This window comes from Monodon monoceros, unplaced genomic scaffold (genome assembly GCF_005190385.1).
Source record: "Monodon monoceros isolate NGI ecotype Baffin Bay Population unplaced genomic scaffold, NGI_Narwhal_1 Super_Scaffold_11, whole genome shotgun sequence".
Taxonomy (NCBI): Eukaryota; Metazoa; Chordata; class Mammalia; order Artiodactyla; family Monodontidae; genus Monodon; species Monodon monoceros.
The window spans coordinates 68,085,592-68,113,497 of NW_021703767.1; the positions used below are offsets into that span (position 1 = coordinate 68,085,592).

The following is a 27,906-nucleotide window of genomic DNA, read 5'->3' on the forward strand; positions in this document are numbered from 1 at the left end:
TTCCCTCTTACTCCTGTGCTTTCAATCTGCCTGCCTCTACTCTCAGCCCCAAGCAACCGCCGATCTACTTTCTGTTATCCCAATATTTTGAAACTGGATTCCTTTAAGTACACATAACAGCAATGAGGATGAGTTTTAAAAATTGCTTAATAAAATTGTCTCCAACATTTTAAATATGAGAATCTAAAAATCTGGTTGTAATTTTAAAAGTTCAAGAAAATGTATATGCTTCAATCTTCTTGATTATATATAATATTCTAAAACTATTACAATCATTTAAATGATAAAATAGTGTCAGAAAAAGTACTAAAGTCTAATAGCACATTTTACACTTTTCTGTCTTAAGGCTTGGCTCCACATTCAACTTTAAACTCCCACGGGAGCCAAGTCTTTTATTCAAGTTGGCATCCCTGGTACCTAACACAGCACAACGAATGTTCAAAAATTGCTGAGTTACTGATCTAGGTGACTAGATCTAATTTTATGCTGAAACTAAGTCGCTCCTAAACCTGTTCCAATTAACAAGTTAAATAATTGTTGCAGACTCAAACACCATTTAAAAAATGCTGTACAAGCAACCAAATCTTCCATAATTTTACAGGTTTTTAAAAAAAATTTTTTTTTGGCTGCATTGGATCTTCGTTGCTATATGCAGGCTTTCTCTAGTTGTGGCGAGTGGGGGTGCTCTGCCTTGAGGTGCACGGGCTTCTCATTGCAGAGGCTTCTCTTGTTTCAGAGCATGGGTTCTAGGCACGCGGGTTTCAGTAGTTGTGGCACGTGGGCTCAGTAGTTGTGGCTCACGGACTCTAAAGCACAGGCTCAGCAGGTGTGGCGCACGGGCTTAGTTGCTCCGTGGCATGTGGGATCTTCCCAGATCAGGGCTCAAACCCATGTCCCCTGCATTGGCAGGTGGATTCTTAACCACTGCGCCACCAGGGAAGCCCAATTTTACTGTTTTAACCAAAGAACTTAAGAAAAACTGGTAAGATACTGATAATACAGAATAGTGGCTTTTTTTAAAGCCTACCATTACCAGAAAACAATTCATTCTTAATTTGTTTACCACTAAAAAATGGTATATTTTGAGTTGGAGTGTTCTCAGAGCCTAGATTTGGTGTGAGCTAGTATAAGCTCTAGGCTCTGAGAATACCCCAATTCAAAACTATTTGTTCTTTTACCGGACTGTTTGGGTGACTTGTGGTCATGGTTAATTGGAGTCTATCTATCACATTAAAAGTTGTCTCATTCTATTTATTCTCCATGCCTAGATCACACACATAGGAAAACTGAATATACATAATACTATAATGAACTTACATCTGAATAAAAAAAGAAAAAAAACCCCAACAAAAATGGAACTTTAAAACAGTATAATTACTATGTAAAACTTATAAAGGATAAATACTTCAAACAGCCCCTTAAATGAACATTATAAATTAGCAAGTACTTAAGGCCCTTTTCTCCTTGAAAAAATTACCTCAGGTAACAAACAGAAAAGAGGTAGTTAACTCTACCCACAGATAGGCTTGGATAAATACCCAAATTCTTACATTCCAATTTGCCTCATCAGAAAGCATCATGGGCCATCAAACCCCTTTAAACATCACTAAACCACCTGGCTCAATTTCAACATACTCTCATAACTATGTTATAAAGCCCAGGACAGGCTAGAACTAATCTCCCATGTGCTGCATTTTGAGATTCTGTGTCCTGGTGACTTAACAAGGCTCCTGACTCTCAGCAGTCCGTCTGAATCACAACGTAAAATGGAATCTACCTGGGAAATGTTCTTGGGGCAAATCCCTTTTGCTATATGTTGATTCTTAATAGCTTCAATTACGAGGATACTTATAGATGATTATAAAATGTAACACCTGTCATTCTTACCTAATGAGTCAGAGATAAAGAAATTTTATGGTACTGTCACCAATTCCCTACCTTCCTCACGAAGTAGAGAATAAAATGTTCCAAACAGATGCTTTACTTAGATCAGTCAATGATATGATGTATAGCTAAACGAGGCCAACTTCATTTGTCATATATGAAAGTCAGTTAAGTGTCAAAATCATAATTTTTGGCCAACTTTAAGGCTACAGGATATTTTCCAATAATACCACTATATTTACCAGTATATTTATCAGTATATATAAATATTACATATTTATCACTGAATGAATTTAAGTAGAAGCTGTAAGTAAAAACTTATAAAACTCATTAGAAGGCTGAAGAGAGCCAAGAATTTCTTGTCAAGATTGAAAAATGCTACAATTGATTAACTAGAAGCCACAGAAAACTGGACAAGGGTGAAGGTGGGGTTTAAGTTAAAACACCCTCTGAAGGGCCCCTAAAGACCAAATAGCAAAACAAGAAATGGTAGACTAGGGGGAAAAAAATACACTTATGTAATCATTCAAATACCCATTATGGATTCAGCACTATGTTAGCAGTTTGCGGGAATAAAAAATTATACAACATAGTCCCTGTTCCCAAAGAGCTTACAATGCTGTTAGAGAAACAAGTCATAGGCATTCTATGTCACGCGCCATTTAAATAACAATCCAAATAAAACATACAGGAATGAAGGCAAGGAAGGGATGGATGTAAGTACGAGTGGTTGAGAAGGCTTCATAGGGCACGAACCCGTGTCTCCTGCATCGGCAGGCGGACTCTCAACCACTGCACCACCAGGGAAGCCCATGGGTTCCGATTCTTGATTGCAACAAAAGAACTTTTAAGAGACTACTCATTAGTGGTAGAAACAACCCAAATTTGGTGGAGTATCAAAAAAATCCACAATTATCTAAAAAGGTTGCCAAAATGCTCCTCTCTTTTTCAGCTGCATATGTGTGTAAAGCAAGATATTCTTCATACACTTAAAACAAACCAAAAATCGCAAGACTGAATGAAGCAGACAGAAGAAACCAGCTGTCTTCTATTAAGCCAGACACTAAAGAGACAACAATGTAAAACAATGCCACTACTCTCATAACATTAAAAAGAAATTTGGAATATAATTACTTTCATAAAAATGTCACTTAAATTCACATACAATGAGTTTATTCTAAATAAACATTAAAAAAAAATTATCAGTTTTAATGTTTAACTACCCACCGTTTTATGACAGACGGAAGAAGGCTTGAAACAATAAGTAGTAAGATTTAGTGACTGAATGAATTATAGTGGTAAAAGTAAAACAACTTAGGTACCTTTGATGTAAGATCACTTCATGCTCAGAAAACCTTGAGATAAAAAAATGATATAATCTTAATGGACTTGGTTGTTCATAGCAGATTTGCCTGTTCTAATCTAGAGAATTAATCACCGTAGTGTGAGCTGAAGAAAACTCATTAACTAAAAATATCAGATTTTATAAGGGCTCAGATTTTATAAGGGCTCAATTAGAATTCCAGCACATTACCAAAAGGCTGTCTTTTATACCCACACTTAATAAATAGGACACGTTTCTGCAGTGCTACCATGCCTGGGCTGAAACAGAACAACTGATGGGGTCAGATTAGAGATTCACCCAAGGCAGAGTGAGCCTAGATCCAGCACAGACAGAAGTCCTTCATCCCAGCTGGGTAGTCCTCACAGGACTGAACGTATCCAGACCCCCTGCAGGCATATAGTGCAGTAGTTAAAGCTTGTGGAGGCAGACTGCTTAGTTTATTCTCTTCTTAGTTGTATAATTTCAGAAAAGGTTTACTTAACCTCTTGGTGCCTCACTTTTCTTTTTTTTTTATAAATTTATTTATTTGTTTGTTTGTTTATTTATGGCTGCGTTGGGTCTTTTTGCTGCCCACAGGCTTTCTCTAGTTGCTGCAAGCGGGGGTTACTCTTCGTTGCAGTGTACGGGCTTCTCATTGCGGTGGCTTCGCTTGTTGCGGAGCACGGGCTCTAGGCACACGGTCTTCAGTAGTTGTGGCTCGTTGTGGCTCGAGGGCTCTAGAGCACAGGCTTAGTAGTTGTGGCGCATGGGCTTAGTTGCTCCGTGGCATGTGGGATCTTCCCAGACCAGGGCTCAAACCCGCGTCCCATGCATTGGCAGGCGGATTCTTAACCACTGTGCCACCAGGGAAGCCCTCATTTTTCTTAAAATAGGGATAATTATTAAATCATAGCGTTACTGTGGGGATTATAAAGGTAAAGCACTTAGAAAAGCACCAAGTATGAGTACTTGATAAATATTACTATTACAGTGTTTTACCTGAAATATGGAGTAATAAAGTACTAGTCTAATATACAGGGTTGGTTAGGGTATGAGAAATATTAATAAGATACTCTAAAAGTTAACTATGATATCTAAAAGGTCGAGGATTAAAGATCCATAGAGTAATCACAATTAAGGTTATTAAAAAAATTACCTCAAAGTTATCATTTAAAAATGAGTAAATAATAGATTTGGTATAGACTTTGGATTCAGAAAATATCTACTGAATGTTTTCAAAACCAATGCATTTCTTTTACTGTTGTGAGAAAAAAAAAGTATCCTCAACTAACAATTATGAGGCAAGTGATGTGTTTTTCCTTTTTTTTTTTACAAAAACCAAAATTTAAGTAAAACATTAAAAAATTTAATAAAGGAAAGATACAAAGTATTGATAGCTGTATGATAATATAACTATGAAAGCACCAGCATCCAAACCTTCACTCAAAGTGAAAGAGAAAAAATATAAGCTGAATGGAAAATGACTCAAGAGTCCAAGGACAATCAGCCTGTATGAGAGGAAGGTCCAGAGGGAGAGTGGTGGTGACCGGCAGGAGAAGAGCAGGTGGGTGAACAGCCTCCTGTGATGGCAAAATATATCCTGTAGGGGCAGGATGAAGGACTCTAGAACCTCGACCTGACACTGGGCAAGGCAGAGTCATTCAAACAGCTTTCTGGGACTACTCCCGTTGCTGGCCAATGCCTAAGACACACAGAAACCAGAGCAGGGAGTTTGCAAAATCACCCCACAAACTGAACTGGCAGTTTGAGGTAGAAAACACTTTGAAAAGAGGATATGGTAGTCTGCAAACTGCCGTCAGTTATGTCAACGCGTGGCAAAGAACTTCCACGTTCTTACTTCTGCAAAAGCACCCCCATCCTTCTGCAGGACTTCTACAGTCAAACACTCTCTGCTTCAGGCCACAAACCTGTCCTAAACACCCCAGAGCAGAGAGAGACGGCGGCAGCAGCCCGGAAGGCTTCTAGGATTCTAGGAATGCTTGAATGCTTCTTCATGTCATCAGCTTTGTACCTCCATCTGCCTCACTGACAGAACAAGGACTTAGATGTAGGTCAGGAGGAAAGGAAGTTGTACACACAGTCTATGTTTCTGATATACTCCAAATCAGCTCAGGTGCTGTTTAAAGGCAAAGGAGAGAGTGTGCAGGAAGTCTGGTGACTAGGAAAATAAGAAGAAGGCTGCTCATCTTTGTAGGCCAAACATTATACTTTCTTTGAGCAAATCTCTGGGCTTGAGTAAATAGGATAGTCAAGACTCACGGTGACTACTTTTCAGAGGAAAAGACAGTGAGGAAAAAAGTACCAAGGAGATTCTAATTTGTGATCTTTTCTCAAGAACAAGTTATACTATGATTAAAAGAAATGTACTGACTTACCTGGAAAATATCTGTCTTGTCTTCAAATAAACTGACAAAATATTTATAGTCAGCATAAGCCCAGAATTTGGAATGATCATAGTCTCTAAATGGTCCAGAAATACTAGATCGGTCACAGTTCCAGGTCAGAAACTCTTCAAGTGTAGCTTCTACGTAACTACATGTGGTTTCAAACTGAGGAGCTGCAATGTAAGAGAACCCAACTTTAAATGTACATTGAACACAGTTTCCAAATATTGTTGTTTTCTTAAATGAGGATAATTTCAACCCGGAAGTATTAACTATTATTTAACATTAATTAGAAATTAATTATGCACTTGCTAAATAATTAGAACCATTTACAACACTTAACAATACTCTTGATTAAATTTAAAAGTAAAAAACACAATTTTAACCTTAAGATTAAAGACAACCCTTTCCATAGCCTGATGCAGTAATCCAGTGGAATACTTTATCACTTCTCCAAGACCTTTTCAGGGGTCTGTGAGGTCTAAACTATTTTCATAATAATACTACGACAGTATTTGCCCTTTTCGCACTTATTCTCTCACAAAAGTACGGTGCTTTCCAGGGGCTACACAAATTGTGTTGACGTCACTGCTCCGACAGCTAGTGGACTGTGTGCTTATGTTCTTATAGTTTTAAATGTCTGTAAACAAAGAAGAACAAAGAGCGTTGCTCACCAAACAGTTCTACAAGGATTAAGTCATACCCCCCTGCAGTCACTGACCAACCAGTGCACTCTCAGAGGAAATTAAGACCATAACAGCGTGCTCTGTGCTTTGGACAAGCAAGCCTCTTAGTGAGATGTATATCTCGGGAAGAACTTCAATGACCCCAGATTCTTGCATCTTCCTAAAGAAAAGCACTAAAATCATTAACTGTAGATATTTGTTATTTGTGACTAGCAGTAATCTTTTACCAAGATGTCTGCTTGACCGCACACGTTCCCTAGCCAAAAATCATACGTATACAGGCTTCTTCCCTACCCTTCGGAGAAGTTTTCTCAGAGCTCCTGAGAGGCTATCTCCTGTGCTACAGTCCTTTAAGACCCTGAATAAAACTTAAACTCACAGCTCTTACATTGAGCATTTTTCTTTAAGTAGACATGTCTTGGTTTTAATTTCTAATAATGCTAAGTATCACTAGATATAACCCACATTGACAAAAAAGCTCACTCACTGGGGTACTCAATCGTTTTTAAGTCTAAAGGAATCCCGAGACCAAAATGTTTGAGAACTACTTCTTCAAATAAAAAAAAGGCAACAACAAAAAACTGTCTTTTGAAAATTTTCAACTTTATACTGCACATTTATCATACAGAGCTCCTCAATCATTAAGTAGACAACAGCTATTTAAAGTCTGTTCAATTATTCATTAACCCATTTATTTCAGAATCATTTATTAAGTACCTAATTTGTAACTAGCATTGTGCTCAGGCTTGCAGGAACATAAAAGAAATAGATAATACTCTTGAGTTTAGACTATATTTAGATAAAAAGAAAACTTCAACCAGAATAATAGGGAATTTGAGGCATCATATAACTAGATGCCAAATTTTGTGCCATAGACACCTAGGAAAAGGCAAAGACCACCGGAGATGAGTGTTGATCAGGAAAGCTTGAAGAAAAGTCTACTGTCTGTCCATAGTGGCTTGTTATTATGGGTAGAACTCATTTATACAAGAATTATTCTCCTAAATAGTGATGAAATGAGATTTTTTTTTGCAATTAGCTGAATACTTTAAACGTACATTGGGATGTTAATATTCAAGAAACCTGATTATGATCTATTTTGGAAAACATGAAATCCTTTCAAGAGGAGACGTAGATCTAACACATGTAAATCAGTCAGCACAATGCTAGACACATAGCAAATGCTCAGTAAAAGTTAGACACTATTATCAGTACTTTTTATTATTAATTCATATATTTACTTGGGGCACTTTAAAAGTTAGCTGAATTGGTAGTAGGAAGAAAAGGATATTCAAACATCTTTTATCTTTTCCATCCATTTCTGCTCAAACTGTTTAGGATTATTCCAATCACGTTTCTCCCTCCTCTCTTTATCCTAAAACCTTATAATGGCAGAGAAATAATGGAGGGGAGGGTGTGTGTCACCCTTATTTCATTTACTTCATCAACTTGTCACCTGACTTTAAGAAGCAGGAAAACTTTACTAGGCTACATTTATCTAAAAGATAAAACCCTGCAGATTTAAGAACTATTTAAACTTGATAATTTTTGAGAAGCATTTAGAATAGTGGCTGGCACACACTGACCCATCAATATATAAAAGCTCTTAATATTATCAACATCATCATCAAGAATTTACCATAACAGCATTGGAATACACGGTTTTTTAACAAACAAAAACCCATGTAGCAAGAAAGCTGCTTGGTGATGGAATCATTTCTAAGTCATTTCAGTAAGCTCCAATGTGAGCCTGAAGACATTCTACTATCCTGTAAGTTTTCACTTCACAGAATTCAATCCAACTGATCCAACGGAATACTAAAGCCATTGCTTGAGCCACCTGCCCCTAGGGTAGACTGAGGACTTTTCAGTTATGACCAGTTTTCACAGGCACATCCGTACTGCACCCTCATCAGAAGACTTCATTTTCTATCACAGCAAGTTCTGTACTTAAAAGAATGAAAATCTAAAAATGCAAAAAACTACACGTGAGAACTGTTACTGTCAGGGGAAAATTACAATGAATGGAATGAATGAAAATGACAGACTTTTTCATTTACATAGTGATTTCAAAATAGAATCTTTTCACCCGTTCCTGGTAATAATGGCACCAAAGGCACTGTTTTCATTCTGTTATCATGACAATTTCTTTCTGTGTAGTACAGTTGTTTTTTCTTAGTTTATTCTATGCAATGGAATTACTCCTTTCTAACTTGATTATTATTGTTCTTTCGTTTAACGTTGAAGTAGCCTAGGCAGCTGCGACTTTCATCCTACTTACTGTCAAAATGTTAGGTAAGAGGAAGCTCAACTGAGTTTAGGATTTGGAAATAGTGTATAAATTGAGTTTGCTTTTGACTCTCATAAAAGGGAGTCCTAAAATATTTTTTTGCACAGCAGTGAAACAAACATTTCTCCATTTTGTTAGACTTCATCACTTCACAATCAAGAAACACTTGGAATGTGGGTACCGACTAGGACTTTTGCTTGTTACTCCACTCCCTATCAACAAATGTTTAGGATTATTTCTACATCTGCTTGCCAAAGCACTGCCAGCTGAGGTACAGTGTTGTCACTGAGAATATATGTTGGCAAATGAACCTGATCCAAAATGTTTCAAAGAGCTACTGCTTCCTAAAATAAACTAAGAGACACATTACAGTCAAATATGCTAGTTATTAATACTATTATTTCAAGCATTCTAGAAAAATTCTAACCAAGACCTAAAACAGAAATAAACATGCTCAATAGAAAGGAAACAAAGTTATCATTGCTTGTAAGATCATATGCCTGTCTTACTAATAAGCCCACAAGAATAAACTAAAAAACTAGGTACACTATTAACTGGCTGGATAAAAAATAAACATGCAAAAAATAAATGGCTTTTATTTGTATATCAATCACAGTTGGAAAAACAAAGGAGGCAAAAATATTTCCTAACAGCTACAAAAATTTTATAATATTTTAAGAAATTTGTAGACTTATATGAAAATTCCAATCTTTTTTCCCCCCAAATCTTTTTACTGAGGTAAAACAAACTAGGTAAGTGAAGATTACACATTCTTGTGTAGTAAGATATAGTATTGTCACAAGGCAGATTCTTTTCAAGTTACATAATTTATAGCACTTCATGAATTTTCATTTAAAATCCTGTTGACTGAAAGAAAAAAAGAAAAACACATGACCTAAAAGTTGCAGGTTATGTTTTATTCGGGTATCTTACTGAGGACTATAATCTGGGAGATGGCCTCTCAGATGCTCTGAGGAACTGTTCTAAAGAGGTAAGGGAGGGCTTCCCTGGTGGCGCAGTGGTTGAGAGTCCGCCTGCCGATGCAGGGGACACGGGTTCGTGCCCTGGTCCGGGAAGATTCCCACATGCCGCAGAGCGGCTGGGCCCGTGAGCCATGGCCGCTGAGCCTGCGCTCCGCAGCGGGAGAGGCCACAACGAGAGGCCCGCGTACCGCAAAAACAAAACAAAACAAAAAAAACTGTCTCTGGTTTCAGTATGAAGAATGGCTGAGGCGGGAGGGCAGGGAGTGCACAGGGACCAGGGACGAGGCTACTCCAACCACGGAGGTGAGAGAGCAGGGTAACCCCAACTGGAGGATGGCCTCGGACAGAGAAGTAGGTGGATGCTGGATACTTCAGGTGTAAGTCACCAAGTCACCAGACACCACTTAGAGAGGCCATCTGAATGACTCAGAGCTTTCTGGCATAAGAAGCTTCTTGGATAGTACTGTTCCTGGTGATAATGTTCACACCCTTTGACCCAGTCATTCTCCTAGGAATCTATCCTAGGGAAACAATCAGAAACTTGCACAACATTTATTTTCAAACATGTTCAGTACAGTCTTATTTATAAATTTAAAACTGCTAAGCAATCTAAGCAAAATAGGAGAATTTTAAAAATAAATTATGGTACTACCATACAATGGAATATTAGGTAGCCATTTAAAAGTCATATTTAATGTCAAGAGAAGCTGCTCAGAATATGTTAAGTAAAAAAAAGAGAAAACGCAGGCTGTTCAAATTAACACAATTTTATTTTTAAAATACAGAAAGGCCTGCATGGACATATATCAAAATGTAATTAGTGATTGCCTCTTGGTAACAGGACTAAGTGTTTTTAAATTTCTTTGGGTCTTCCCATTTTTCCAGTGTTCTCTAAAATGAGAAGGTATATTTTAATTTTTGAAATTATTTCTATTTTTAAATAATATTTTTTGAGCATTTACTATGTGCTAGGCACTGTTCTAAATGTTTAATGAATATGAACCCATTTAATCTTGAAAACATTTCTAAGATAGGGAAAAGTTAAGTGACTTGCTCAAAGTCACAGAGTAAGCCAAACTTTGAACCCACGCAAGCTGACTTGAGTCAGCTCTCTTACATCACTACCCTACACTGCTTGTGGAAGTACTGTATTTATACTCAAAGAAATAACTTTAAAAAGAACAAATTATTAAGACAACTCACACAATGGGAGAAAATATTTGCACATCATATATCTGATAAGAGTTAGTATACAGAATATATGAAGACCTCTTTTACCACTCAACAACAAAAAGGCAAAAAAACCCACAAAAAAACCCACATAAAAACAAAAAAAAATCTCAATTAGAAAACAAGCAAAGGATTTGAATAGACATTTCTCCAAATTAGATATACAAATGGTCAATAAGCCCATAAAAAGATGCTTGACAACATTAGTCATTCGGGAAATGCATCAAAACTATAATGAGATAATACTTCACACCCACTAGGATGGCTAGAATAAAAAATGGAATAAGTATTGGCAAAGATGTAGAGAAACTGGATCCCTCACACGTTGGGGTGGGAATGTGAAATGGTTCAGCTGTTTTGGGCAACAGTTTGGCAGTTCCTCAAAAGGTTAAACATAGTTGCTGCATGACTCAGCAATTACACTTCTAGGTTTAACCCAAGAGAAGTGAAAACATATGTCCACACAAAAACGTGTACCTAAAATGTTCATAGTAGCATTATTCATAATAGCCAAAATGTGGAAATAACCCAAACGTCCATCAACTGATGAATGGATAAACATTTTGTTTATCCATATGATGGAATATTATTCAGCAATAAAAAGAAAATACAGATACATGCTAAAACATGGGTAAATCTTGAAAACATGATACGTGACAAAAGCTAGACACAAAAGGCCACAACTGTATGATTCCATTTATATATATCCAGAATAGGCAATCTATAAAAACTGAAAGTAGATTAGTGATTGCCAGGGGCTGGAGAAGGGGGTGAATGGGGAGTGACTGCTCATGGGAACCAGATTTTTCAGTGTGACGAAAATGTTCTGGAATTAGACAGTGGTTGTGGTTGCGCAACATTGTGAAGATGCTAAAACCACTGAATTGTATACTTTCAAATGGTGAATTTTATGTGAATTTCATCTGAATTTTAAAAAAGAACAAATTATCTTTAGTAAAAACTCAGAGCAGTTTCTTTTTTTTTTTTTTTTCAGAGCAGTTTCTCTCAATTGCAGAGATTTTCTACTTCCCTTTTTCTTCTATGCTGCAGTACTAACTTTAAAATGTCAAATTACTGTATCTCCGCTATAAAACAGGATAATAATAGTACCACTCCAAGTGGGTTTGAAGAAGATTAAGAGAGTTAATATGTATGAAGCCCTCAGAACAGTGCCTGACACAATAGTTCTCAATAGCTCTTAGTAATAGTATTGTATTTGGAGTCTAACCAGGAGGTGAAAAAAATTACAATTTCTATTTTTCTTCAAATTATTGTTTAACAGACACTTCAATGAGTGGAAAATTTATCTGACTAAAATCAAGAAGAAAAGAGCACAAGCTGATTTTTACATAGCTGCTGCTGGTCTAGCATTTAATTTAAAAATACAATAAACATTTTGGTCTGTGACTAGAATGAGATGCCAAAGAGTTTCGGGTCTATTAATCCTGCTCTACCTGTCACTGGAGTACAAAGGGGTTCCAGACACCAAAAACCCAATAATTATATGAGATATACTAGAAGATCAACATGAGAAAACAAAGCCTGGAGAAGCTGGAAGAGAAACTGGGTAATTTTCTAGTTCCTTCTGAGTTATTAATAGATATTCTTAGAGCCACTTCACAGCAATGCTTAAGACACTATGAATTTCTAGACTATCAAATTTACCCATATTTAAATAGAAGTTAAACACATATTCTGAAGCCAGACAGTGGTCATGGACTTCTTTAGATTAGAAACAGTTTCTAATGTAAATTGTTTCTTTCCTATAAACTAACTGTCTTTAGATTAACAGTAATTGCTTTATCTGGCTTAAGGCAAAAAATCAAACTGTTACAAGTCTTCAGGGAAGAAGAGGGAGCTGGCAAAATCAAACTGCTTAAGAGGATGAAAAAAACAGCTTCACATATGTTTCACATTTATGTAATGCAATAGAGGTCAGGCAGCTGATAAAGCAGAGAGATAAAACTACACCCAGACTGAGCACTATAAATAGTGAGTGAGGCAACAAATAAAAGGAAACATTGTACATGAGTCAAAAGTAGAAGGGATTGTTAGATTAGTATTGGTCTCTTTCAATCACATAAATAATAGCACATTAACAAATATTTATTAAGTGTCTACTATGATCAATGAACCATGATACATGAACAAATACATTTTATGTGGGGTTATAAATTATACGTTGTTTAGTCTAAAAAAATTATCTTAAACTGTCCTTTTAAAATTTCTAATGAAGTTCTCCTATCTGAAAATGGTCCAAAAGAGATTCAAATAAAGGATTCTCTAGAGATAGAGAAACCACGGTTGAGAATGTGGGAATGCTACTGAAGAGACATTATGATGATGATTCCTTGTAGTCCTACCTGTATCTGTGCGTTTCGTTCCCATCCTGAATCGTATCTGCTTGCCCTGAAGGACCTCAGAAAGATGTTTTGCAGTCCAGTGTTGGGCTGGCCAATCAAAAACCATGTTACAGAAGATTGCAGGTTGTTGTAAAGACATTATAATTTCTTTCGCTTTCTCTGGTGTAAAGGGTTTGACATGTTTACCTAGGGAGAGAAATAAATAACTAAAAAGTTATTTCATATAATATGAAGAATAGATAGCTAATATCATTTCTATTATGGCAAATCTTTCTGTGTAATTGCACTTCATTTACTCATTTATTACTGTTTACATAAATATTTGGCCTCAAAGAGCCATAATTCTTCAACGATTTTTCTCAAATATTAAATTGTAAATGTTGGAAAATATTTACAATCTTCAATGTCAAAAACATTTTTTTAAAAAGGCTTTCCAAGTATTTATGTACATTTAAAGGATGCAATTTTTTGACAATATTATTTCCTAAATAGAGCATTACGTAAGAAATGCTGATGGAACCTACTCTTGAACAACTAGTGTTGCTGGACTCAGCAACAATTCGACTTGATACAGCACATGTTCATGCCAAAAAGACGACCGCATTCACACAGCAGTGGATGGGGAGCGGGAGAGGGGATTATTTTATTGCAAGATTTAAAAAGATAAAATATGTGCTAGGGTGGATATCAGTGTTAATCCTTGATTCTGACTGCATCTATAAACTGTACAAGGGAATATGCACAAACTAACACTGTGACTTACTGAGGACTTCAATAAATTTCAATCATAGAATGTTAATCCGGGATAGGAAGGTAAAGATTAATATCTGTTAAATAAAAGAACAAGTGGGGACTTCCCTGGTGGCGCAGTGGTTAAGAATCCGCCTGCCAATGCAGAAGGTACAGGTTCGGGCCCTGGCCTGGGAAGATCCCACATGCCACGGAGCAACTAAGCCCACAGTAGTGCGCCACAACTACTGAGCCTGCGCGCCTAGAGCCCGAGCTCTGAGACAAGAGAAGCCACCGTGGTGAGAAGCCCGTGCACCAGAACGATGAGTAACCCCCTCTAGCCGCAACTAGAGAGAGCCTGCGCACAGCAACGAAGACCCAACGCAGCCAAAAATAAATAAATAAATTTATTAAAATATATATTTAAAAAAAAATTAAAGAACAAGTAAGTTTCTCTTTAAAGACATCTCAAGATGAAAGTCTGGGGGGAAAGTTGAAAAATGCTTCATACTCTGATCCCCAAAACATGAATTTATGATTCTCTAGTACAATCAGCTAAACCCTCTATTTCAGTTACCTAATCTGTAATTACACTTACTCAAAAAATTACGAAAAGCTCATGAATAATCCAAATTCCCCCTTCAACCAACCTTCTTCTAAACTTTCTGACAAAAGGAGGAGGGATGGAGAAGGACTCATCGAGGAACCTGAGTAATTTGTAGTTGTCTGAATGTGAGGCTTGTTTTTAAAGAAAATGAAAATTTAGGTCAGTTTGGCCCTCCTTTCTCAGACAAGGACAAAACCCAGAAACCTCTTCTAAACCAGTGGTGAAAGCGAGCAGGCTCTAAGCCCTCAGGAGCTGACATCTAAGAACACTGTGGTCCCTTCTGGGTAGTCAGGGCTCTCATGTGAGGACATCAGTGTGGGTGCTTCAGGGGATGGGCAGGTGCCGGAGGTGGGGCTACGTGGAGTAGGGAAGACAGAAGGCACTCTTAGGTCTCTATGTAAAAAAAGGCCCAAGTTTATCTTTAAGTGACGTTTACCTACTGAAGAGCCCTGTTAAGGAAAACAGGCTGTAACCAGGAATTGTTTAAAAAAGGTCTTAACCCATGCCAGCCTATAAATGTAAGCACAGGGTTACCTAGATTACAATGTACCAAGTCTTCCTGGACTTGAAGTGCCTGGATTCCTTGTGTATGAAAATGGACAAGCCACATTTTTTATTATATATTTTTAAAGTTTCGCTAGACCATGAAAAGCTACAATTCATTCATGATAATACCTGTTGCTTGTGACATATAAATTAGTACTACCCTTTGGGAAACAACTGGGAAAATGAAGCAAAAGTCTCAAAGAACCACCCATTAACCTAATAACTCATGTTAGGGGAATTTGCTTTTAACAAAATAATCATAAGCCACATACATATTCATTTATACTATATATATGTACAGACACATGCATAAAATATCTATTATTATAATAAAAAACCTGAAAATACAAACAACCAAATGTCTCAAAAGTAGAAAAATAATTTACTAAATATTTCTCCCATAGTACAGTCCCCTGGTACATTCAATTCATTAACAATAAAAATGAGGGCTCTGTAGCAATGTGTGGAGCTGTAGGGACTGGAACTGACTCAGAGAGTTATTGCAACAGCTAAGTGAGAGGAGTGGTAATAAGGCCCTGAACAACAAAGGGTGGCAGTGAGGAAGGCAGAGATGGTAGAGATGGAGAAATACTAGGAGAACAACGTCAAAGACTATTACGACTGAAGAGATGTGGGGTAGGAGGCAGATGCAGCTGTAAGGAAGACTGAGGTTTCCAGACTTTGTGACTTGCCACGAGAGAAAGGTTAGGAGTGACACCTCCTTCTGTTAGGAAGATGATAGTTTGGTTTTGATCACCATCATCATAACAACACCATATATTTACTTGTATAAGGCTCTACTATTTGCCACACACTTTTATATACATTAAAATAAAAGTGCTCATTGGATCCTCTAAGAAGCCTGTAAAACACAGGTACAGAAGGTATTTTATTTCCATTATCCAAATGAAGAAATGGAAGTTCAGATGTCAAAGGTCAAAACACCAGTGATGATAGGACTATAGGTCAGGTTCCCTGATTCCAAGTCCAATGCTCTTCCTACTGCATAATCCTGCTTCCAGAGAATTAAAACTGTAGGACTTACACTAGCACTAAAAACAGAGAGACAGTATAACCTGAAAAGATAAGCTGGTGCAGGGAAGCTTTAGATGGATCCATAGATAATAAATCCACATGTGCTGTTGGGGAGAGAGGAATGTTCTGGTTTGTGCACATGTTTGTATGTGTGGTGGGGGGGAGTAGTTAATACCTATAGTAGAGATTGCTAGTTGCCTACCTTACCCACTACTGGTTCCTTCTTCCTCACTAACAGAACTTTGGGCAATGGGAGCGGCTGAAAAATTACATTTCCCAGATTCCTTTGCAGATAGGAGTGGCCAGATATATATCTGGAAGTTGCTGAGTCAGCCTTTCCCCCTTATCCTCCTCTCCTATATCCTGCCTGGAAAACAGACATCATGTTTAACCATCTCAACAGATAAAAGGAAGGCCCAGGAAATTGCAAACACCGGCTGAAAGAATGCAAAGATGTCCATCTTTGTGCCCCGGAACCAAAGCCAGCAAAATTGTATCCCCTGAACCCTTTCATATAAACACATTAACTCATAGTCAGGACTCTGTTATTAGTTCATAACTGGTATAGCACCTTGCCTTCTGAGGCTATGGTTTTCAAGGACAACCATATTCTCCCTAGAGAGTGCTCTGTGGCTTAGGCTGGATGAATCATGGCTGGTGTGACTCACTGGAACATTCTTTCAGTTCTACGTTTGTAAAATGTTCAAGCTTTGAACATTTTGCTTCTAGAACTTTAAAGGGCAGAGAAAAACAGAAGCACCAGTCCTTTGGGGGTGACGATTTATTTATGCTGCTTATCTTAAATCAGAGCCAATAGATCACATGGCTTTGAATGTTTTCAAAACAGTTCTCATATTTGTACACCTAAGTACGCGGGCATTAGTAACACGAGTAGTGTTTTGACAGAGGAGCTTCAAAGAAGTAAATAAATATTTTTTCCTCTAACATAACTTTAAATTTTCTAAAAAAGTATTTAATGATCTGATCAAAAAATGCCAAACATCCCAAAGGTTATTTAATAGGAGACCCTAAAAACTAAAGTTTGCTGAGAAAGTACCAGGCCCAGTGATTGGAATATATTAAATGCTCAAACATTTGCTAAATGAATGAAAAGTGCTATAAAGCGTATGCAGAGTAGATCAGTACGATGCTCACCATAAGAGGAAATTAGCATATTTGAAGAATTTCATGTCTATCAGTGAAATAAAACAATCAGCTGGTTGTGAGATAAAAGTAATCTGGGTTCTGATCGTTTAATCAACAATGAACTGGGCTATTAACAAATTTAAGTGTTACAATTTTCTTTAAAGAAGAATACACTCTACATTGTATTAATTAAATAGCCTAAGGATGCACCCAGTCATTCCATGCCAGGGATATTTGCAGAGAGCTATAAACATTCTGAAGCAACCTCAAAAGCCTTTAAAGAATAAATGTATTTAGGTCTAAACTTGCAGCAAGTAGCAATTTCTAACAGAAACTGCTGGAAAAAATGATTAGTGATCTAGGTGTCGCACAATAGTCTCTTCTCCCTCTAAATGTAGCATGTTATTCAGATGATTGATTACAGCTTTGGTGACAATTCTTTGGAGATGGTGAAACACCATCAAAAAGCAATTTACTTTTTTCTCAGTTAATTTTTTCTTTAATTAGTGCAAAGGACAAGATAATTTGAAACCTAATTTCTCTGAATTTGCTAGCAATCTGGCTTCAATTAACATCTGGCTTGGATTTGTATCTGAGATTTAGAATTTAAGACAAGAAATACCAAGTTTCCAGAATACGCTCCTAATATTGATAGAATACAACAAAGACAAAGATCCTGAAATTGAAATTAACTCGCTTCTCATGTCAGGTATAATTTTAATAACTATTAAATTTAATAGTTTTATATTTTATTAAAAAATTTTCAGAAGGTGACATCAGAGTAAGCCTCAAGTTACAATGCAGAGACTCACCACAGTGATACAGTATGAACAAAAAATTGGGTCCTAGCATTGGGAGCTAATTTATTTCTAAATATATACAGGTAAGCCTATGATGGCCTTCATCAATCTGATGACTACTGTATATACACACAAGGGTCATCTACCATCTAGAATGGTAGATAACAGCGTAAAAAATAATGAACATTTAGACCAGGTCAGAAAAACGCTGATGGAATTATGCAAGTACTACTTAACAAAATGACTGTGTTCAGACTGAAGACCAAATGGTAAAACTTACACCAAAGATGATTTTAATTTTATAGTCACTATTTTAAAATGTCAATACGAACTAAGAAAATTCTGCTGCTGATGAACTGCCATAAACCCTTTGAATTTCAAGACCTAGAAGGTGGTGCTGATGGAGAAACCACAAAGTGTTGAGGCTGTGTTGACATGGACCTTGCCAATACCAATGCTCGGTGTGGTAGTGAACACCCAACCAGGTTCAGGCTGGGGACCAGAGACAGTTACATGCTGGACATTTACCATCCTCTTCTTCCCATCTTCTTGCACTTGTAACTCTTGCCCAGTTAACCCAGAAAATTGTCTTCTCCTCCTCACTTTAATCCATTTATGAACCAGAAAATGACTCACAGCGCTTGTAAGTTCCTAAACCTAAAGCAAGAAAAGTAAATCTATATTTTAAGTGAAGTTAATACTCGAAAGATTGGTGCCTCAAAGACTGAAGCTCTTTAAAATGCTTCGACGTACCTTCAAAATTTCTACCAAAATGTTTCCATTTCTTCAGCCTCCACTAAGTAAATTTTCCGTAATTCAGCATAAACTGGTTATTTCATCTCTTTTCATCAAAAATATTCAACAGAAGAGTCTTGAAGAGGTATGTGGACACTGACATTCATAGTAGCACTATTCATTATAGCTAAAAGGTGGAAGCAACCCAAACATCCATTGACAGATGAAGGGATAAACACAATGTTTATACAGGCAGTGGAATATTATTCAGCCTTTAAATGGATGGAAATACTGTCACATGCTACAACATGGATGAAACTTGAGAACATTTTGCTACGTGTAAAAAGCCAGCTGCAGAAAGACAAATATGGTATTATTCTACTTACATGAGATACTAAAATAGTCAAATTCAAACAGAAAGTAGAATGGCAATTACCTTGGGCTGAGGAGAGAGAGAAAAGGGGAGTTATTTCCTAGGTACAGAGTTTCAGATGTGCAAGACAAAAAGGATCTGGAGATCTGTTTCACATTAATATGAATACACTTACTACTGAACAGTACTCTTAAAAATGGTTAGATGATAAATTTTATGGCTTTTTTTGGTCACAATTTAAAAAATACTGAACAGTTCTGTTCAGTAATTACTGAAAAATTTTTAAAAATTATTTATTAAAAAATTTATTTTATTTTTGACTTAAAATTTATTTATTTTTTAAAAATTTATTTATTTTATTTACTTTTTGGCTGCATTGTGTCTTCATTGCTGCGTGCAGGCTTTCTCTAGTTGCAGTGACTGGGAACTACTCTTCGTTGGGGTGCACGGGCTTCTCACCGCGGTGGCTTCTCTTGTGGTGGAGCACGGCTCTAGGGGTGTGGGCTTCAGTAGTTGTGGCACGTGGGCTCAGTAGTTCTGGCTTGCGGGCTCTAGAACGCAAGCTCGGTAGTTGTGGCACACGGGCTTAGTTGCTCCGCAGAATGTGGGATCTTCCTGGACCAGGGCTCGAACCCCTGTCCTCTGCATTGGCAGGTGGATTCTTAACCACTGCGCCACCAGGGAACCTCTATCTTGTAATAACTTTTAATGGAGTACAATCTGTTAAAATGCTGAATCATGTTGTACACCTGAAACTAATAATATTATATATCAACTATACTTCAATTTAAAAAATTAATCAGAAAAAAATTTTAAACTATCAGAGCCCAATGGAAACAAATACAGTCTCAGTCTGAAAGACAGATTCAAAGTATTGATTTTTAATTTCACTGAAACGCTTCAACCGATGTATGATCCTAGAAGTAACATCTCACATTCAGAATTCAAGTTGATTCTTAACAGTAAGTAGTTTCATGTTTGTTTAAGTCCATTTTTTTAAGAGTAGTTTTGGGTTTAAAACAAAATTAGGGGGAAGTACAGAAAGTTCCCATATACCCACTCCCCTCATACATACATGGCCTCCACATTATCAACATTACTCACCAGAATGGTACATTTTTCACCAAAGATGAACCTAAACTGGCACATCATAATCACCCAATGTCCACAGTGTATCTTAGGGTTTACTCTTGGTGTTGTGCAGTCTATGGATTTGAAAAGTACAATGACATATATCCACCACTACAATATGCTACGAAGTATTTTCACTGTCCCCCAAATCCTCTGTGCTCTGCTTACTCATGTTTGTTTTTAATAATTTCCAAGCTGTTACTTCAGACAAAAAAAATAACACATCCTTGTGGTACATATACATACAATGGAATTTTATTCAGCCATTTAAAAAAAAAGAGAAATTTTGCTATTTGCAACAGCATGGATGGATCTATTGGGTATTATGCCAAGTCAGACAGAGAAAGATAAATACCATATGATTTTACTTAATGTGGAATCAAAACAAACAAACAAGCAAACAAAACAAAAACAGACTCATAGACACAGCACAAACAGGTGGTTTTGCCAGAGGGGAGGAAGGTGTGAGTGGGGGAAAAAAGGTGAAGGAGAGATTAAGAGGTACAAACCTCCAGTTATGAAATAAATAAGCCATGACAACGATATAATATACAGCATAAGGAACATGGTCAATAATATTGCAATAACTTTGTATGGGGCAGATGGTTACTAGTCTTATTGTGGTGATCATTTCATAATGCACGCAAATGTCAAATCACTATGTAATATACGTGAAAATAATATATTGTATGTCAACGATACTTCAGTTAAAAAAAAAAAAAATCACATCCTTGGAAGCAAACCCGTTACTTTGATATCCATAGAGCTTAGCATAGGGCTTGGCATAAACTAACACCAAATAAATGTTTTCTGAATTCACAGCTCATTTTTAACAGTGCATAAAACTTTACTAAGATTAACCATTTGTTTTCTCCACCTTTGTAAAATGAACTATTGAGCATGCTCACAGCAGTCTCAAAACAAAGGGATCAGTTCCACGATTTCATGCTCACCTCCACTGGTTCCCTCTCCAGCTCCCGATCACACTATTCGCCACTAATTGACTCCTAATCACCCCCGTCCCAACAGCAACTTGACAAAGCTTCTTCACTCTCAAATCCCCAATACCTCTCTCCACTCCCTCACTCAGGGTGGTGCCTTACCCTGTTCTTCTGAGAAAAGTGAAACCCACGACTTCCTTCTTCACTTCAACGTTCTGGTTCACCCTGCTCCTCTCTGGTCTCCAAGGACATAATCTTCCTCCTTTCAGCTGTGTACCCTGCACATTCCACTCCAGTAGCACCAGTCTGTCTCCTCGCTTTTTTCCCCACCCTCTGCCCTCTATGTGCCTTGGGCGTTTCTCCACTCACTTCCACTCCTGGCCTCTCCTTGCCAGAAACAACTTCTTCCATTCGTTTCCATATTCAAACTACAGTTGTCCCTCAGCATCCGAGGGGGACCAGTTCCAGGACCCCTGAGAATACCAGAACTCTTGAGCGCTCAAGTCCTTTAGAGTAGGCCTGTGGGACCTGAGGCTGCGTGCAGAGTGAGGACTGTACACCAAACCTTCAAATTACTCGCAGAAGCACAGACCAATCCAATTTGTATTTGTTCTTTCTCCTCTCACACCCAAATCATGTAATGTGTGTAATATTTACAACCCATCTAACTGCCTCCTGCCGTGCGAATATGTATTATACTACAAGTCTTTTAATCTGTGTTCTTTTCCCCAAAAGTATATTTATAGGGTATTTTAGAGCAAGAACTGTCTTTAACCTCACTGTACAAAAGAGTCTCCTGTTCATAGTGTACATTCAAATATTTTTTGATAATGGAGTGGTAATAAGTTTGCTCAAAAATTAACTTTTCTATGACCCCCACAATATTTGTTACTATACTAAACATAGTGAAACTTCCACATGCATTTATTTGATGTATGTATTTTTCTTACCCTTTATTCACATAAGCCTTATCTAATTTAAAGCAAAGTCTTCTCTTCCAGTAGGATTTTGCCCATTTAACTTACTTTGTAATGGTAATAAGCAGTCACCCCAAAGTGGTTTTTCTGGGGAGGATGACAGTTTAAAGTAGGGTCGAAAGTTCCACAGATAGGATTTGGAGAATCCTTTAATACAAAAATTTGAAGTCACCTGCAAAAATGTGTACACATGCTATATTGTTCAGGGGAGCAAATCCATACTTTCATCAGTTCTCCTTAGGACTTCAAGATTAAGGATCAACAGTTTCCTCAAAAAGTTACATATGGAATTACCACATAGCCCAACAATTCCACTCTTAGATATATGCCCAAGAGAAGCTGAATACATATGTTCCTACAGAAACTTGTAAACAAATGTCCATAGCAGCATTCTTCATAGCAGCCCCAAAGTGGAAACCCAATGCCCACTGATGAATGGATACACAAAATATGGCATATCCATACTACAGAATATTATTCAGCCACAGAAAGTAGTGAAGTACTGGTACATGTTACAACATAGATGAACCTTGAAAACATTATGCTGTGTGAAAGAAGCCAGACACAAAAAGCCACATATTGTATGATTCCATTCACATGAAATGCCCAGACCAGGCAAATTCATAGAGACAGAGTAGATTAGTGATTGCCAGTGGATGGAGAGAGGATGAATGGGGAGTGACTGCTAATAGGAACCAGGTTTCTTTTTGGTGTGATGAAAACGTTCTGGAATTATAGTAGTGATGGCTGCACAACTTTGTGAACATACTAAAAAACATTTTACGAGGGTGAATTTATGGTATTTGAATAAAGAATAAAAACCTCCTCTTCCCCGGCTACATGCTTAACATCTTCTTTTGCATCATCCTCCCAAACCTAAATGTTATGCATTCACATTAAAACACAACAGTGCTCCCAACCACCTCCTTCTTCTTCAGGTTCCTAATTTACATGTAGTTTTCTCAGGCTGAAAAATTTCAGAGATATTTCCAATTTCTTTTCGCTCAGTTTCAACATCAGTCAGTCACCAATGCCAGCACTTTTTATTAACAATAAAGATAGTTACCATTATTGAACATGTAATTCCTGCCAGACATTTATGCTAGATGATCTACAAGTATCTTTAATTTTCACAATAGTTATGCACTTTAGAGAGGAGGATGCTGTGGCTAAGGGGGTTTAAGTACCTTGTCCTTCAGTCTTTCTCCCTCCAAGCTATCCTCCACCCTTCAGCCACAGTGATCTTCCTAAAAGCAAATCTTATTGTGTTACTCCCCCATTACTCCCCCACCTAAAGCTCCTCAAAGGCTTCACACTGTCAGACTCCTTAACTTGGTATAAGGTGCCCTTCAGGATCCCTGTCTCTTACATTCCTTACACCAACTTCTTTCAGTTCCTGGACTATGCCATGCTCTTTCTCCTCCTGCCTCTGGACTTGGCACGGGGTTCTCTTATTCATTCACTCAACGAATATGTATTAAGTGCCCCCTAGGAGCCTGACATTGTACTTGCTGCTTGGGCAAACGCTGTGAATAACACAGATATATGTTCTGCCCTCAAGGTACTTAAGGTCTAAGGGAAGAAACGATAATAAACAAGTAATTACAGATTGTGATAAGTGAAATGAAGGAAGCAGGATGCCATATTATAAAACATCTAGGGTAAGGGTCAGTGGAAAACTACGATGACTGTTTTAGATAGGTTAATCTGGTAAGGTCTCAGGTGGTGACATACCTTAAAATCTGAAGACTAAGAAGTCAGTTATATGAAAAGCAGGTAAGAGCAGAGGAGGTGATGAGTGACAAGAGATGCTTCTGGAGACATCAGCAGAACCCAGACCAAGGATTTTTGTAGGCCGTGATTAGGAGTTTGGATTTTAACCTAAGTTCTTAGTGCAATGGATTTCACTGAAGAATTTTGAGTAAGAGAGTGTCACTTTTTGCCACTGAATGGAGAAGGGATTGGAGGGGCACAAGAAAGGAAACGGGGACACATGGCCCGAAGATACAGTAGTGGTTTAGGTGAGAAATGTGGATGATGTGGACAAAGGTGTGATAGAGAAGGAGGAAAAAAGTAGACAGATTAGATGCAGAGTTGACCTGACGTGCAAAGTCATCAGCTGGCGTGAGGAAGAGATGAAGAGAGGATATAAAGAGTTTGGGGAATTGTCATTGGGGAAAGAAAGTAAGGTTACTATAGAAACAGAGGATCAGAAGGATCTCAGGCCCATACTGAGTGAATACTCAAGAGGTTGACCATTTTCATTTTATAATGTCATCAATTTGCCCAGGACTTTTTCAGTGTGCACTAATAGTATTCACGTTACCAGGCATTAGTCATTCTTTTTCCTTTCCAGGCCCCTCTACTCAACCGGGAAAAGGCATTGTTAGTCTCTGGATCCCATGGCAGTACCCAGAACAGTGCCAGGCACGGAGCAATCATTCAATAAATGCTAACAGGGATCTCAGGCTCACCAGCTTTCAAACTTCATCCGTTCTCTAAAGCAGGATTCCACTGAAATCATACTCCTGTTCACAAAAGTCCCAGATAGCTCCACTTATCTCAAGGGTGGTTCAATCTACTGTAACAGTCACAACACCCTCATGTGTGAAACAGCACTGGCAGGATGGGGGGATACTGGACCTATACGATGATCAAAAATCTGGGTGCTACAATTTGAAAAAAGCCACGTTCAGTAGAAAGCAAATAGTTTTCCTCATAGCTTACTGCAGGGCCGAAGGGACAAACGGCCACATGAGAGGTGCCAAGAGTCAGCTGGCACAGCGTTGTACTCACGGTCTGAGTTCTGCCTAGCACCTACCTTCTTCCTCTCCAGATTCAGAGTCCTCATTAGTGAACGCCCCGGAGTCTGCTGCCATGGAGATCACTACACGGGCTCCACCCAAACCCAAAAGTGAAGTGGAGCGGGAGCCAGGTCAGAGAGAGGCCAAAACCCGGGGTCTGAAGCCGCAGCAGAGGAAAGAGTCGCAGCGGCTGCTACCGGGCTCTTCCGGAAGCGGCACGCGCGTGAAAGTCATGTGACGGGCACTGGGCGGGGCCACGCGGTTTATTTTGATTCTTGAGTGGTGGAAGTGTAAGCACGTGGTCGCGGTTGTGGTGCTTTTTACTTTCCCCAGACCGTAATCGTCTTCCGGTGTAGACGTTTCTTGGCTTCTTTTCTGGTTTTCCTCAAGTCCTTCCTTTTCGCCTTGGAACTTTCTTCCTCCCAACAATATTGGAGTTTTAGGGAATGGTTTGCTTTTTGTGGGGCTCGGAGCAGTGGAAAGTGGCTCTGCGTTTGCTTACTCTGCAGTCGCTCTTAGCCTTGGATATCAGGAGAGCTCACGCTTCTCTTCCCTTTCTGTTCCCGACTCTTGCCCGTCTGGCAGCAAAATGATCCACCTGGCTTTCGTGGCTACCGGGCAATGTGAACCTCAGGCGCATGTTCTTTAATTGAGTTGCCTGTGACTCATTTCCCGACCAAAACAAGCCACATCGTTTGACTTAGGTTTTCAAGGACACTAACCGACAGCTGTCAGGCTTTTGGATTTGTATATCAAAATAACCGGTTGCTTGGTCAAGAGATCGACAACCTCCACTCTTCTCGTTTACTCTTTGTGTAGTCAAAATCATAATAACTGGAGATGAATCTAGGTCATTTGGGGGCAAAAATCTTTCAGCTTTAATCAAAATATCTTTATTGCTCTTGTTAATAACAGGCAAAATAGTAGAAAGAGATCTATATCGTATATATACATGAATGAAATTGACTCGTTTTTAATTTCCTCATTGGGTATGTAAAGCACACAAAAAATGGCTGATTAAACAGGGCTGTACTTACTGTACATAAAAAACAAATGATTTTCATGCGGCAATCCTCTGGGTTCCCTACTACGCCTAAATCTTATCCTATCTCCCTCTCTAATTTATGAAGTTATAAACCCAACAGAAATGAGAATAAACCCAATATAGAAGCAAGCAATATATGGCTTAAGTGACTGGAGATCTCCGAGTTGTTTATTAGGCACAGGACGTAAACTTGTACACTTCCCCCAGCAATACCGGGTTCCTAGCCCAGCCCCTTGTACTACAGTCCCTCCGGGAGTTTCCTTTTCCTGGGGCTCAGCGGCGCTCCTCCCTGCCTTCCCAATTCCTCCCGATCCCCGCTCTGGGACACCGGCTCCACTCCCTCTTTCGCCGAGGTTTTCTCTCCACCGCCCGGCGAGAGGCTAGCCCGGCTCCGCACCCCAGCCCCCTCCTCGCCCGTCGCACCTGCCCCGCCTCCCGGACCGGTGCCGGCTCGCGCGGCGCAGGCGCAGCAACGCGGCCGCGAGGCCGAGAGCGACCAAAGCAACCTCGGCCTCCACCTTCTCTGACAGTATCCGCGCTGGAAAGCGGCCCCGGGGGCCGCGCGTCGTAATGGGCTCGGGCTGGAGCAGCGAGGAGGAGCGGCAACCGCTGCTGGGACCCGGGCTCGGGCCTGCGCCGGGGGCTGCTTGGAGAAGCAGGGGGGAGGCGGCGGCGGCGGCGGCGGCGGCGGCGCTGCCCGCGGCAGCCCCGAGTCCCGGGAGGGTGTACGGGCGCCGCTGGCTCGTGCTGCTGCTCTTTTCGCTGCTGGGGTTCGTGCAGGGCCTGGTCTGGAACACCTGGGGCCCCATCCAGAACTCGGCGCGCCAGGCCTACGGCTTCTCTAGCTGGGACATCGCGCTCCTCGTGCTCTGGGGGCCCATCGGCTTCATGCCCTGCTTCGCGTTCATGTGGCTCCTGGACAAGAGAGGTGAGGGGGTACCGGGAGCGCCGGTCGGCGATGTCACCCCTAGGGAGCCGCCTCCCTCGGCTTCGTTTTAGGGGTTGTGTGAGGTGACCGAATGTTGCTGGCATCCCATTCCTGACTAGGAACACTCTGTCCCCAAAGCGACAAATGAGGGAAGGCTTCTTTGTAGATACAATGTTTTCATCAAGGCCAATTATGCAACAGCAGGGATTAAGCGAGCGCTAAATGTTCAAGTTTTTGCATATTTGGACATCAGAGCATCCCCGTGCACGTGCTATGTGTGTTTTTTACACCTGACAAAAATGACTGATGCTTTGACTTCAAAGGGATTTGGGGATTTTGAGGGTGAAAGGTCAGAAAATAGACTGATGATGCTCAGATACAGGGAAGTAATGAGCTGGCTTTGCATAATAGATGACTCAAGCCCAGGAAGAGCTGTTGGGGAACTCGGATCTGACGCTTTGGTTTCTGGAAAATGGTTCTGGAAAATGGTGCACAGCAGCTTTAAAGTGTGTGTATGTGACTAGGTGCAAGTGTCAGTTGAGATTTTTAACTCTCAGATGAAGCTTGCAGATGAATGAAGACTCTCTTTTCATAGAGAATACTTTGGACAGCCATCTCACGTTACCACTTGCCAGTATGATTCTGTGAGGAGAAAAAAAGGTCATAGGATTGAATGATTAGGCATTGAATTACACCACACAAGTATGGGTAAATGATTCATGATCAATGTGATGTAGCTGCTAAAAAGTGCAGGACAGTTTTAGGCACAGAAGGGTAGTATCTAAAACAAGAGAAATAGTTTGAAATGCTCTATTCTAGTGTTCAGTTCTGAGCGTTAATTTTTAGAAGGCCATGGGCAAACTGGAGAGCTTTAAAAGTTGTGTGACAAGAATGTAAAGGATGTAAAAATCATAATGTGTCAGATGAAGGGAATTGGGTGTGCC

At 39.1% G+C, this 27,906-nt stretch overlaps 2 protein-coding genes across 3 annotated transcripts in view; one reads left to right on the plus strand and one right to left on the minus strand.

Annotated features, from left to right (window-relative positions):
* HSPBAP1 (HSPB1 associated protein 1) overlaps nt 1-25,196 on the minus strand; it is a 55,248-nt gene extending 30,052 nt beyond the window's left edge. For both annotated transcript variants that reach the window (XM_029213945.1, XM_029213944.1), the window contains exons 1-3: nt 25,007-25,196; nt 13,166-13,351; nt 5,605-5,786 (exon numbers count right to left, since the gene is read on the minus strand). In XM_029213945.1, coding sequence (XP_029069778.1) covers nt 5,605-5,786; nt 13,166-13,351; nt 25,007-25,064 — 426 coding nt within the window. In that variant the 5' untranslated portion in view covers nt 25,065-25,196. The remainder of the gene's footprint in view (nt 1-5,604; nt 5,787-13,165; nt 13,352-25,006) is intronic.
* A 1,330-nt stretch (nt 25,197-26,526) lies between these two features.
* SLC49A4 (solute carrier family 49 member 4) overlaps nt 26,527-27,906 on the plus strand; it is an 87,805-nt gene continuing 86,425 nt past the window's right edge. The window contains exon 1 of the mRNA XM_029215109.1: nt 26,527-26,962. Within this exon, the coding sequence (XP_029070942.1) occupies nt 26,605-26,962 (358 nt within the window). The 5' untranslated portion in view covers nt 26,527-26,604. The remainder of the gene's footprint in view (nt 26,963-27,906) is intronic.